Below are 15031 nucleotides of genomic sequence, written 5' to 3' on the forward strand. Positions count from 1 at the left end.
GATATCAGCATTACAAAAAACAGCTTATAGGATGTACTGCAGTGTTTCCCTCCAATAGGCAAATGGGAGCTTTTATCATCTTTCTTCACTTCAAGTCTCTCCTTGAACAAATGGAAATTATTTCTAGGTCAAAGCATGAAGATGAGTTTGTGCAACTGCTTTATAAAGCAGAAGTCATTGCATCAGACTCCCAGAGTCTGTCCCATTTGTCCACCTTCCCCCCCCCCCCGCCCCCCGCCGCCCCCAACCCTTAAACTCATCCTGAGAACATTTGTTATTATCATCTGCATTTCATAAATCTGAATCTGGAATAATGGGAAAAGTAACCCAACCCAACACTCTCCACAGAGTCATTTCTGAATAAAACTTGTGAACAAGGTACACGAAATATTTATTGTGTTCTTCTGTACAACAGTAAAAATCATTGTGGGCTAGTTTTTTTCAGAGAATCCAGTGTAGAGATGAAGAAAAGGCTATTTTACAGTTTTACAAATACATATGCCAAATAGTGTACACTGTGTCTCAACTGTTCACACTCTTTAGCATACTAAAAACATATTTCACTATCTGCCGCTTATATAAATTAGCTAGAGAGTGAGCTTTAGAAGTTTAACTTTGTCATCAAACAGGAAGCAAAGTAGAGGCAATTTAACCAAGAAGAAGAAACTATGCTTTGTAGAAAAAGAATGAAATGCCCCATTACCTATTTATATTCTCCTCTCCCAAAATTTAAGTAATATTCTCAGTGACATCTTTATGCTGTATGTAGAGAGGCCACAAATAAACACTGGGGTGAAAAAATCCATCTTTACAACAATAACCATTGCAGCCAGCTGAGAACTGAAAGGGGCCATTTAATCAATTATGTTGCTTGAGAAATGGCATAATAAATCTGCAGCCAGGCTTTTCCTGCAGGAAATGGGAAATACAAATCAAAGGGCTTAGATAATTCATATCTTTAATTTACCTTGGGATTTATGAAGGAATTCAATTAATCAAAGGAAGCTTTCCATTGTGTTGCATTAGGGTATTCATAGGGAATGTGAATCCTAATGCAAGTTTTGGAACAGAGGGATCATAGTTTGTGTATGTTTGCAAAGTAGCTTTTGCCAAACTAATTTAGTACTTTGTGCCAGGTGCTGTGTTAAGCATTGGGGATACAAAGATGAGGGGGATGGAGAGAAAGGGGGAGAGGGAAGAGAAGAAGGAAGAAGAAAGGGAAGGAGGGAGAAAAAAAGAGAATGAGAGGAAGAGAAAGAAAGGAAGAAAGGAAAGAAGAAGGAAGGGAAGGAAGAAGAGAAGGAAGGGTAGAAATAAAAAAATAAGGAGAAAAAAGGAAGAAAGGAAGGAAAGAAAGAAGGAAAGAACTTTTTGCTCTCAAGGATTTTACATTGTAATAGTTTGAAATATATTTCAAGAACAACAAGCTTATGTGATGATTAACTGTGATGGATTTAGCTTTTTTCAAAATGAGGTGATTCAGGCCAATTCCAATAGACTTGTGATAGAGAGAGAACTCTGCATCCAAAAAAGAGGACTATGGGGACTGAATGTGGATCACAAAATAGTATTTTCACCTTTTTTGTTGTTTGCTTTTTTTTTTTTCTTTCTCATTTTTTTACCTTTTTGATCTGAATTTTTGATAAATGTGGAAATATCTTTAGAAGAATTGCACATGTTTAACCTAGATTGGATTATTTGCTGTCTAGGGGAGAGGGAAGGGGGAGAGGAAGGGAGAAAACTATGGATCACGATCTTTTGCAGGGATGAATGTTGAAAACTATCTTTGCATGTATTTTGAAAATAAAAAGCTATTAATTTTTTTTAAAGGATATATAATATAGGACATCACATGGCTGGTCTTGAGATCTGGAGATAGAAAATACCTACTCAGAGGGGGGGAAATGTGTGTATATGTGTGTGTGGGTCTGTATGTATGTTTATCAAAGCAATTGGGAGAAAATTAGAGTTGATTCCATTTTCATAGAACAAATGTTTGGTTGCATATTACTCTTCATGACCTCATTTGGGGTCTTCTTGGCAGAGATACTGGAGTGATCTGCCATTTCCTTCTCCAGCATGTTTTACAGATGAAAAAACTGAAGCAAACAAGGTAAAATGACTTGCCCAGCATCTCACAGCTTGTAAATACCTCGAGACAGTATTACTTAGGAAGATGAGTCTTCTGGACTTCAGACTCAAACTCTATCCACTGTAGCCCACTACCGTGGGTTACTTTAGTTCAGGGTGGTAAATGCCTTCTTTCAGGTAACAGGTAACAAATAAATACTGCAATTATGCAGTATTTTTGATACCATCATCATTTCATATTTTAGGAAGGAAATATGAGTATAGGAATTTTCTCACAGTAATTGTATATACACCATAAAAACACTAAAGATACATGGCGTAGAGTTTGAGAAGTGTTGGTATAGTGCTTAAGGAAAGGGTTAGTTAGGAATCTTGATCATCAGTGGATTTTTGCACCCTTCTTTAAGCAAACACAAACAGGGATGGTTTTTTGGAGAACAATGAACAAACATAGGCTGACATTGGAGGGAGACAGCTCCAATTTATTATTGGTTTTCTTCTGAAATTTTATAAATTCACTCACATGGTTTCTCTACCATCACAGTAGATATACACAAAAAAAATCAAACAAACTGCTCCACAACTTAAAATAGGACTCATGGAACACTGGGGATCAAGGTTTTCACATGAATCAGACCAAAAACATAACTGTGACCACAATGTTTGGAAGACCGAGAGAAACTATAGGTGCCAAGTGAGAAGTTCTGAGCTCACAAAGAATACAAAGAAGACATAATTATGCAACTTTTTCACAATTAAAAAAAACTGTTAGTGTAAAGGAGCTTTTTTTAGGTCTATCTTTACCTAAGTATTGGTGATCATGGGAGGGTGTAAAATTATCTCTTGCATCATGCATATGATTTCTACTTCTGGTTTGATTTGGATTCAAAAAGATCCAAGTTCTTAGAACTCATTTAAAAATGAATGTTAAAAATTGTTTTTACATGTAATTGGAGAAAAATAAATAATTTTTTTAAAGGCCTGGGTTCAAATATAATCTTGGTCACTTACTAACTGTGGGACCTCAGGCAAATCACTAAATCCCTCTGGGAGTACAGTATAGAAAGCCCTGAGCTCCAAGTCAAAAAGACCAGAGTTCAAATTTGATTTCAGACTTGTACTAGCTATGTAACTCTGGGCAAATCATTTAGACGCTGTTTCCCTCAACTTCTTCTGTAAAATGGGAGACAATAATAGCACCTACCTCTCAGGCCGTTTTGAGGTTCATCAAATGAAATAAATTTTATAAAGTGCTTAGCACAGTGCCTAGCACACAGAAGGCACTTAAAAATGCTTATTTCCTTCAAACCTTCCTCCCTTCATAAAATGAAGACGTTGGATTAGATAGATTCTAAGATCCCTTTGAAAACCAAATCAATAATTTTATGAGCATATTATATCTAGCTTAGCCCCTTGTGACACTCAGTCAAATTTTCCCAGTTCAGCAAGTACACTACTAACTCCTTTGTAGTACTAATTGAGTAGCTAGTTAGAGGAGTTAAAGGTCTCCTTCAACTTTACCTTGTTTCCAAGAGAGATTCTTGGGAAAATCTGGCTCAGAAAATATCCAATCAAGCAATCAAAATCTGTTATCTCAAAACTGGAGACTGTTCTATCCGCTTAGTCTAAACTATATAGCTTAAAATTAGATACAAGATAATATGACTGAACACAAAAGCACTCTTGTAGGATGATTACACTTCTTCCTTATACAGTGAAACATTATATTTTCATGTCCTCTTTTTCATTTCCTTAGCATAAAAAGTGATCTACTATACAGATTCACAAAAAAAAAATGAAAAATTGATGCCAAAAAAATTAACAATATTCCTTTGAATCTTCCTATGATATGAACAATTAAGCTTAGGAACCAAGTTAGGTAACTTTCTCAAGCTGTAAATTGCAGAAAGAATATTGACAGAGATTAATTTCCTCACTAAGAGTTCCTTACACAAATGAAATGTTAAGTAGAGCTTTAAAAAAAAAATCTACTAAAAATACCTATACAAGGAGGGGAGGGTATAGTTGAAAAGAGACCCAACTTTAAGGAGATGTAGTTAATTGTTGACTCTACTTTGCTTTTTCAAAAGAAAACAAAATGACGCACACTGAATTGCTTTCACAAGTGTGCACACACAGCCATACTCATATACTTACATTAGGAGAATAGATCTAATGCTAGGAGGGCAGTTAGAAGTGATCTAGTCCAACTCATTCATATTTACAAGTGAACAACAGGAGGCCCAAAGAGGTTATAAATTATTATAAATTATTATTCGCTTATGCCTACGCCTATGTCTACACCTGCGCTTGTACACTTGTACATTGGTTTGTCTTGTTTCAGGTATTATAGATAATGTCAGATAAAGGATTTGAGACAAATCCATTTGATTCCAAATTCAGCATTCTTTCCATTGCTTCAATACATTTCTAACTAGAATTTAGGAGTAGGATTAGGCAGCATTTAGGCTTTTTTTCCTGCCCTTTTTCTTCTTCATTTTATAGGCTACCCTATATATATCCTATACAGGTTTACCTGTGCAAATCAGCTAGAATAAATATCCTAAATTTTTTTGTTCTAGGATTGAAAGGAAGCATTTATTTTGGCTTAGGGCTACATTATAATCAAAATCATATTGTGGAGTTTCATCAATGAGCAAAAATAAAGTTACCCTGAAGTTTATAGAGAATCTGATTGTGTCAGCTACTCATCATTATTTCAATATGTACACAAAAAGAAATAAAAACAAATTCAGGCTTTTGCACACCTCAGTACTTCAAATGGCTTAACCTTGAACTCTGGACTAAGGACATGTCTAAGTACAAGAGACCTTTCATTCTTGCAAATCTCAGCATATATATATTTGCTACTAACATAATTTCACTCGTATTTCCAGATGCAATTTAGAGAGGCTTTCCTGGTTTATCTTTTGTCCCAGCATCTCCAAAGTAATTTTTTTTTCAACCTAAAATCCAGTTTTCCATGACAAGATACAATGAAAATCAGTTTTTATTTTATATCTTTGTACAATAAATAAGAGAAAAAAATTAAAATAAACCGAGATGGGTCTGAGAAAATAGAAATTGTAAATAACAATTCTACAATCAAATAATAAAATAGTGTGAGAAATGACAGAATTTAAAGACCAAAACACTATAAACTGTGAATGGGTAAAGTATGGAATATAAATAATGTTTACTGAAAGGAGTTTAAATTTACTATGAAAAATGACCCTAGTGATTGAGATACAGAGCAATGGTTAAAAAGAATGCTTAAAGGGGTAAACTAGAGGCATTAATATATTTTGGAAAGGGGCCTTTTAACTGTCAAAAACTTTTTTGAAGTTTCTAAGCTGAAAGATTTAAGAAAACCTAAGTGGCATATTATGTACTCACCTATATAGAAAGGAGAACAGAATCATTTCCTCAATTCTGAAATCTGAATTTTTTTTTTAGTCCTTTCTGGTTGAAAGTCATTTTGGTGTAGTGTGGAGAGTTGGTCTCAAATTCAGGAAGAGTTAATTTCAAGCCCTACCTTGAACCCATACCGGCTGTGTGATTTTGGGCTAGTCAATTAGTCAAATGTCTTAGTATCTAAGACAACTTTTCATTGACAGAGGAAGCTTTCCCTATATCAGCAAAATTATGAGTCTGAACCAGTGCCATAATAAGTGCCATAAACATTAAGCAATAACAGCTCATTTTCCTCTACTATAAGACAGAAGAGTTAAAAGAGATGACTTTTAAGGTCCCTTCCAATCCTAAACCCATTATCTTCTTTAATAATAGAAATACAATATTCCACATACTGAAGATTGCTGCATCTTTAAATAGGTCTGCACAAAATGTGTCATGATTTATAATCTAAGTAAATATCAATCAATAAACATTTATTAAGCGCCTACTATGTGCCAGGCACTGTGCCAAGTGCAAAGGACACAAAAAGAGGCAAAAGATAGGGTCTGCCCTCAAGGAATTTACAATCTAATGGGAGAAACAACGCGTGACCAAATATATACTCAGAAAGCTATAGACAAGATAAACAGGAAATGATTAAAAGAGGGAAAGCATTGGAATTGAGGGGTTAAGAAAGGTTTCCAGTAAGAGGTGAGAATTTATATAGCACTTAAAGGAAACCAGGGTGGTCAGTAGCCAGATCAGAGGAGGGAGAGTGTTCCAGGGATGGGGGACAGCCAGAGAAAATGCCCAGAGCAGAGAGATAGAGTGTCATTTGTGACATAACCAGGAAACCAGTGTTTCTGGATCAAAAAGAATACATATTTGGGAATATAATATAAGAAGACTGAAAAGGTAGGAGGGGGTAGGTCATAAAGGACTTTGAATGCTAAATAGAATTTTATATTTTCTCCTAGAGCAATAGGGAGGCAATAGGGAGCCACTGGAGCAAGGGAGATGATATGATTAGACCTGCATTTTAGAAAAATCACTTTAGTGGTTGAATAGAAGATGGATTGGATCACTTGTAGCAGGCAGACCCACCAGCAGGCTATTGCAATAATCCTATCTATTCCTTCTTAGCTATCTCTCTTTTAATAAACTTTAATCCTTCTGCACAATAAAAGTTTGTGAAAAAACATACCAAATTAGACCACAACAAACAGGGCAAAGGATGGGAGTGTAAGAGAGGTGTGATTTAACAGCAAAAAATGCCTTTTTTTTTTTCTTTTAAAGATCTAGTTGAAGACTGGTGTACTGTAGATGCCCTGTCTTGAAGAATTCTCAGAACATAGTAAAAGATGTCTCCATCCCTCTTGGGAGAAATCTTCATGGTTAAAATTTGCTGACCCCCATGGACCTGAATCATGCAATATCACCAGGACAAGATAGTCTGTAATTACCTGGAAGGTAAACAAGCTATTTGAAATCAAAGAGAAAAAGGAGAAATGCACAGGGAATCAGCAATTTGGGAATTTTTAAAAAACTTAACTCCAAAATTGCAAACGTCATAGCTTAAAAAGACCAAATCCAAGCAGCTCATCCCATTTCTTGAGAACTCCAATTGCTAGCAACTGTTCCCTAATATTAGCCAACACTTCCTTCCAACACCTCTGACCCACATTACTCATAGTTCCACTCCAGGAGAGCTAGTCTAAAAACACATTGGAACTCTTTAACATGAAAGCCCTTTTAAGTATTTGAAGATAATTCTCTTCTTTCCTCCAATTTCCTATGCCATTTCTTTTTTTTTTTCAGCTTTAACATCTTCAGTTCTTTCACATTGGTTCATCATTAAGTAGCAGTGTATTCATACACTCATTCATTCATTTAGATTTCCTAGGTGAATGAGGAGATCTTTCCCTCATTTGCTACCTAGCCTTAATTATTCACTGAATGGCTGTAGCATCAGTCAAAGTGAGACCTATTGAAGACCTTACATATTTCAAACAGAGCCATCTGAAGTCATCTTGATCTATCTTGCCCCTAACCCCAGATAACTCTGGAAGGGAAAGTGAGGCAGGGGACCTTGCACAGCCCTCCCTCATTTAAATCCAATTCACTTGCACATCACGGCATCACCTCCCCCTGTCATGGTCCTTTTCCAGAAAGAAGGGCAAACAACAGCTGTGTATTCAAGGAACTGTGCTGGTGAGACAAAGTGAAAGCCTTTCTGCCCTCAAGGGCAGAGATTTTATATTCCATCTTTATTCCAGTTTCCCTCCATTGCATGAGGATTCCAGTTTGTCAGTTTCCCTCCAAAAATGTGGCAGCTAGAATTGAACAGGGCAGATGTCATCTCAAAAGGGCAGACTCTGGGGAGGTTACCATCTGCCTCACTCTGAATGGGATACTTTGTGGGACATCATGGTACACTGCTGATGTTTCCACTGGCATTTTTCATGTGAAATGCTTTCAAGTCTTTGACCTTAGAGAATATGACCTTTGGTTTTGTTGTAACAGGAAACTGCCCAGTAAGAAAATTTCAGATGACCTTTTTTTTTCTTAGGAACTAAACAAATCTAGGGCATCTGCCTGGGACACTAGGAGATCAGATGACTTTACCAGCTCAGTCTACCAATTTATGTCAGAACCAGTACTTTAAGCCACATCTTTCTGATTTTTATTTCAATTGGCTATGAATTATGTCACACCTGTTCATCTAAACTTTTGTTCAAATTTTTCCCCCTTGAGTTCATGTAAAAGAAAATTAATCTATCTTTATTCAATTTCATTTTATTAGCTTAGTATTTTTTTCAAGCCTAGTGTTTTTGCAATATCTTTTTGGATGATAATCATGCCATTGAACATATTAACCAGCTCTTCTAGCTTTAATCAGCAAAGCTGAAACATGTGCCCACAAAAATGGCTCTATGCTGGCTACATCATGGAAAAAAAAATCTTGAACTCACTAGATCCCACTTCACTAGCCTCTACAAGTTCTTCATTAATGCCCCTATTCCAGGCTGACACTGGGCAATGTACTAATTAACACCCTTTGAATCTTGTTGTTCAACTAGTTTAAAAAACATTTAACTCTCTTTTCCAAGCTCACTTTATAATGATTTGCTTAAGTCCACATCATATTTATGACATTTCCCTGTTCTTTTGTTATTGTTTAATAGTTTTAGTTGTGATCAATTCTTCACGACCCCAATTAAAATTTTCTTGGCAAAGACACTAAGAGTGGTTTGCCATTTCCTTCTCCAGCTCACTTTACAGATGAGGAAACAGAGGTAAACAGGATGAAGTGATTTGCCCAAAGACACACAGCTAGTGTTTGTGACTGGTTTTGAATTCAGGTATCTCCAATTCCAGGGCTGTCTATTTATTGAGTCACCTAGTTGCCCATTCTCCGTTTTACTTGTGTATTAACCCTAGCAAGAATGTAAGCTGGAGAGCAAAGAGGCTTTCATTTTTGTCTTTGTATCACCAACATAGTTCCTTGAATACACTGCTGTTTAATGCAATGTTTGCTGATTAATTGATAACAAAAAGAGGTTAGACATAAATTGTTAATGAAAAACTCACTGACTCTTGGTGTTTACTGCTTCCATTTTTAGGTGGCAAAAAAAAATCTAGATGCTAGAGTGCTGGAGTTAGGAAAACTTAATTTCCATTTCAACTTCAGACACTTACTAGTTTGTATGATCCTGTGCAAGTCACATTTTCCTGAATTGTAACATGAAGATAATAATAACTAACTTGTGGGATAGTTATGAGCACCAAATATTTGCAGAATGCTTTGTAAACCTTCAAGTGCTATATAAATGCTAGCTATTGCCATGAACAAACATTAAATGCCTTTATCTACAATAAATCTTTACCCTTTTGAAAACCAGGAAGTTTGCCTGTCTCTAGCTCTCTGTTATCTGTTTTAGTCTACCTAGTATTCAAACTTGGTTGTTATTTTGAAATGCAATTGATTTGGATTGATGGCTTAAATTCATGCAATCCAAGCTTCTCTTATGATCTCTTCATTCATCTGGATTTTCTTCAACTCCCCTCTATCTCGCCTTCCATTCTCTAGCTTGAGAATCATTCTTCTTGAAAGAAGGCAGCTAGGTAGTGCAATTCACACAGTGCTGAGTCTGAAGTCAGGACCACCTTTCTGAGTTCAAACCCTACTTCAGGTATTAACTGTGTGATTCTGGGTAAATCACTTTACCCTGTTTGCCTCCGTTTCTTCATTTTTAAATGAGCTGGAGAAGGAAATGGCAAACCACTTCAATATTATTTTCAAAAAAAAAAAAAAAAAACCCAAGTGGGTTCATGAAGCGTCAGAAATAACCTAACAACTTCTTAACAGAGAAGAAAGAAGCAGATGTTTAATTGTGGGTTTTTTTTCCTTCATCTGTTTTAAATTTTCTATTTACCTTAGATTATTGACCTATCTCTCATTTCTTCTTTACTTTTTTTCCAACTTATGCATTTTTCTTATTAAAAAATTTCAAATAATAGTTTATTTTTCAAATACATGAAAAGATAGTTTTCAACATTTGTTTTTGTAAGACTTTGTTACACATTTTTCGAAAGTCTTTTTTGTTAGCCCTTAGCATTTTTGATAGCCCCAGTTCACAAAAAAATTCTGGACACTCATTGCAGGCAGGCCTATGACACTTTCATATTCATCCTTGGATATGTGCCCTCCTTCCATCTTTTGAATGTGACCCTTTAAAATCTTGCCTCAGTTGAGAGTTTCCAATATATCTAAATCAGTAAGACTTCCTCTTTCTGAAAGCATAACATATTTACAAAATACTTTACACTCATCCTGATTACTTAGCTCCCTTCATGAAGTAGGTTACCACAGCTTGCTCAATATGAGACCATCAGTAAAAGCACTGATGGTCACCATGCAGCAGTGGCTAAGGAGAAATACAGGCAGAGCCTGGTTCAATACTAGCTACTTTTCCCAAAATTCAAGTGCTAGTGAAAGTGGGTAGGGAGAGAGGGAAAGAATAGTTTAATAGTTACTCCAATTTCCATTTTCATTGATATAATCATTTGAAAAAGGAGCCATGGCCCATGCTGGCAAGAATTGCAGATGTTAATTAGAGGTGATAGACATTTACTTGATGTCACAGAGAATGCATTGGTATTTTGAGAAAGATCTGTACTGCCTCAATATAATACTGCATATAGTATCCTCTCCTGATAATAAACAAACCAAGGTAAAGAAAAACCAAATACAGCATTCACACTTGGCTAAGACATGCATAAGAAGGTGAACCTACCTAGCAATGATTCAGATGTGACTGTAACTGGATAGCAACTGGAGCCCAATTTCATGATATTAGGTATTTGAATCAATGAGTATTGTACACAAGGGACAACATTTCAAAAGTGAGAATAGGTAGGATAATTAAAACCACATGCAGTATTCTAGATATTCATAAATCTGAAGTCAGTGCTCTATACACTACTAAATGTTTTTAAGAAGAAGGCCTAAGCAAACATTATTTAGCACTTGATTTTTCCCATGACCCTCATGGTCAGTGGGGTATCATCCTAGCCAATGGGTGAGGACCACAGTAGTACATTGAAGCAGCCTTGATGTAAAATAGGCATTTCAGGCACTCAGTTAACTCGATTCCCAGGGTTTTTCTTTTCTTTTCAATTAAACTGCTGCTTTCTACCCATATTCCCCCTCATATTGAACTTCTTCAACTGATTTCTTTAACCCAAGTACTGAACTTTATCCTTTTCACTGTTACATTTTATCTTATGGGTGATCTTTGGTTTACTAACTGTTCCAACCAGTTAAAACTCAAAACTCAGTTCTGACATCTAATGTACGAACTGTGCCTTCCAGATTCTTGTCATCTGCCAGTTTTGTGTCATTCATATGCTGGACAATTAGGTACTACCCTTTTCAAATACTAGGCAGGATCCTAGGCTGACTCATAAGTAAGTAGAAGGGGTTTTGAAGCTAAAAAGGATTTTAGTGAACCTCTAATTAGCTCTCTAATTTATAGATTATGAAACAGTCCCAGGTTAAATGACTTTTCTAAGATCTTGGAGGTAGTAAAAGAAGCAAAGCCATGAATGATATAAATTCTAGTCCTCTGACTCCATATTCTGGTCTCTTTCAACTATATAACACTGCCATCTCACTATGTATCTTGCAACCATTGATATTTCAAGCTACAATGGCAGGGGCCATAAAGCCATAGTGACTTTTGTCTAAACCTAGCCTGGTATATTAACTAAAAGGAAAAGGTTTTAGATACCAGCATGCATTTAATTCTTCTAGTATCCTGAAGGGTTAATGCACCTTCCCTAACCTCCCAATTCAGGCTTAGGAAAGGATTTAGACAACAGGAGAATAAAGTCCAATACTGATATGAAAAGATTATTAGCAAGCTCAAAATGGGTCATGTTCTACCTTTTCCATTCTGTTCTGCTAATAGGAGGAACCACGATGCAAGTGTTAATGGACAATGGTTTTCTTAGATGAAAAAGAAAAGTGTGTATCTTAAAGCTTTGCATAATCATTTAAGTAGCATTCCCACAAGAGTCACACCTCATTATAGTATCAGGTATTTCTTATTTTGAGCTTATTTAAGGCAGACCTGCTTAATTTTACTTTGTAATCTCAGGGGCTGGGGGAAAAAGAATTATTCATGAGGATTCAAATACAATAAAGATAGACAGCCTTAGGGTACAAATAAATTCAAACTGTAATACATGAAGAGATTGTTCTGATCCCAATGGCAGGGTGTCCCTGGCTGGCTACGGAGATTGTCCTGTTCAAAGAAAAGGCTTTGGAAATGTACCTTGAAAAAACAGACATATATACATATAGATTATAATACATAGACACAATTCTGAGACTAATGCTATTTGTCCTCTCTTTCCTTAGCTCATGATGTACTCTGTTATCCAAATGAAGTAGAAATAGCCATAGCTCATCCTGGGTATTGTATTTGTGACCTGGGTTTTGGTGGAAATGTTTATGCATAATGATGAATTAGAATATAGCTAATATTCTCTCTCTCTTTCACAGGAAAAAAAAAACATCTTTTCAATATGTTACTCTAAACTGACTAGGTTATTTTCCTGATTGTTTCTGCCCCTCCAGAAAAAAAAAAAAAAGGATCTGTTTTATACGTTAAATGGACCTGTATTTATAGTTAGCCCAGACAAAACCAGAACATTTATCATTTAACAGAGACTGTTTCATTCCTTTATTAAATGAATTACTTTTTAGTCCTGCAATGGCTAAAGACACTCACATCAGGTGGAAAACATCTTTAAAAATTTTCTTATTTGTAGTTTCCAAATCGAGGACCTTTTCTGGGTCTCTCTGTCTCCTTCTGTTTGTCTCTGTTTCTGTCTTTCTGTCTCTCTGTCTCTCTGTTTCTCTGTCTCTCTGACTCTCTCTCTCTGTGTCTTTTTTTCTCTCTCTCTCCCTCTCCACTATCATTTCAATGTGAAATAAATTTGTTCACATTTTCTGCTTGGTTCCAAAGTCAATGTCAATCTTGGTCATAAACATGGACAAGAGCACATGTGACCCTCTGATCAGGGGGTATCCAAAGGCTGGTCCTCAGAAGGAAGGGCATATTCATGATAGTCATGAAACCATTTCTATTCCAGCCTTGCAAAGAAGTCTAATTTCCTAGCACACATTTCACTTGAGACAGCCTGCTCTTCCCTCAAGCAGCAGAGCCTATATTACAAAAGAAATTTAAGTTAAAAAAAAAAACACACACACACATTTGTTCCTATTGGCCCATAAGAAATGGTATCTGGATGACTTCCCGGGTGTCTCATTCCAAGTATTTATCACTTCAAAGATTTTGGTAAACTCTGGCCCAAGATTACAGTCATTTCATTGACCTCCCCTTTACTGCACATTTACCCCACTTCTAACTTGATGATAAAATCACTCTCAGTTTTCACAGATCCTGTGCCATGACTTAACTAGCAGGTCCATTAAGTGGGTTATTAACTTGTCAAAGCAGTGAAAAAAAAATTTTTTTTAATCAGCTATGAGTCAACCTATTTTATAATCTGAGGCATGTCACTCCAGGCTTGAGACTTCTTTTTGGCAAGTTCCATCCAGGATGGCTGATCTGCGCTGGAATAACTGGCCCTCTTTAGCTGGTTTAGTTCTTTTTCAGTCATCACTGGAGCTTGAGCTGCTGGGAAAGAAAAGAAAAATACTCTGAGTGGGAAGCCTGCCAATCCATTGCAAACTACTTCTATTATTTTAACAACGTGCAGCAGGGAAGTCCTTGTAAGTAGATGTATTCCTTCAGATAAATTTTTTATATTAAATAACAATTATGAAGAGCATCTAACAGATTTTGTAAACAGTTTATTTTGTTGATGGGGAAAAGAACATGTGAATGACCGAATGAAAATTAGTATACTCAGATGCCAGAATTCCTTGAAATAAAATTGTTAGAACATAGCCCTTTCTCATAATGTTAAAGAGATTTTTCATACCCAGGTTTTGATGGGAAAGTGAAATGCCTCGATGAAGTCCTTCTTTGAGAGTCAGCTTTGCTCTTGGCTTCTGTTCTTCAGCAGTTTTAGCTGGTTGCACCAGGAAAGATTTGCTACGGACAAAGTCGGCTTGTTGCTTAATGCGCTCCTATGGAGAGATTTTAAAAGGGCAAATACTAATAATATCATTTGTGATCACTTTGACTAAGACTGACATTGATTTTGGAACCCAGAAGGTGCTTTTCAAAAGCAGAGTGTGTGAACCAATTTATTTTACATGGAAATGATAGAGGAGAGACAGATAGACAGAGACACACACACACAGAGCACGACACATGCAAAGAGACAGAGAAACAGACAGCGAGAGACAGAGAGAGAAAGAGAGAGAGAGAGAGAGAGAGAGAGAGAGAGAGAGAGAGAGAGAGAGAGAGATATCACTTGTGTAGATGGGGGTAACTAAACATATATGCACATATGGACCCATGTACCCGAACCTTGTGATTTCCTCTTCATGGAGGACTCCTTTTTGTAAGATCTGGGAGAATCCTTTCTACCTTACATGAATGACAAGCCATCTATTTCTTCAACATAAATTTCAGGTTAAATAATTTTTGTGTCTCTCTTTTTCTCTTTTCTACTTGCTCCAACCCCCCAAGCAAATTGGAGAGGATCACTGTAGGAAACATACCTTTCCCTTCCTTGGGATAAAAAAAGCTTTCTGCAGCTTTCCCTAGATAAATAATTGCTACTTAAAAGTTGGCTTTTTAGACCTTAGAGATCACCTCTCTAACCCAAGCTCCTCTATTTTATAAGGGAAGGGACTTTTCCTAGGTTCACACAGTCAGTGGTGGGTGACAAAGTCTTGTTTGTTCTGGCTGTTCTTCTATTTGGCCACATTATGCTCCATTCTAGTGGCAAATATTTCGTTTTAAAATTAGAATTTTTGGTAGAAATACACGATATCTATACTAATATTATCAATTTATAGCAGGATGGAATTTTAGAGGCCATTTAATCTAGTCATCTT

General features: G+C 36.2%; 1 protein-coding gene across 5 annotated transcripts in view; it reads right to left on the reverse strand.

Annotated features, from left to right (window-relative positions):
• Nucleotides 1-353: 353 nt before the first annotated feature.
• CRACDL (CRACD like) overlaps nucleotides 354-15031 on the reverse strand; it is a 97247-nt gene continuing 82569 nt past the window's right edge. For 2 of the 5 annotated variants that reach the window (XM_051984699.1, XM_051984695.1), the window contains 2 exons: nucleotides 14005-14152; nucleotides 354-13694 (listed from right to left, as the gene is read on the reverse strand). In XM_051984699.1, coding sequence (XP_051840659.1) covers nucleotides 13555-13694; nucleotides 14005-14152 — 288 coding nt within the window. In that variant the 3' untranslated portion in view covers nucleotides 354-13554. Of the gene's footprint in view, nucleotides 13698-14004; nucleotides 14153-15031 lie in introns of all 5 variants that reach the window. The other 3 variants (XM_051984696.1, XM_051984693.1, XM_051984694.1) reach the window with 2 other exon arrangements.

The sequence above is a fragment of the Antechinus flavipes genome, chromosome 3 (assembly GCF_016432865.1).
Source record: "Antechinus flavipes isolate AdamAnt ecotype Samford, QLD, Australia chromosome 3, AdamAnt_v2, whole genome shotgun sequence".
Taxonomy (NCBI): domain Eukaryota; kingdom Metazoa; phylum Chordata; class Mammalia; order Dasyuromorphia; family Dasyuridae; genus Antechinus; species Antechinus flavipes.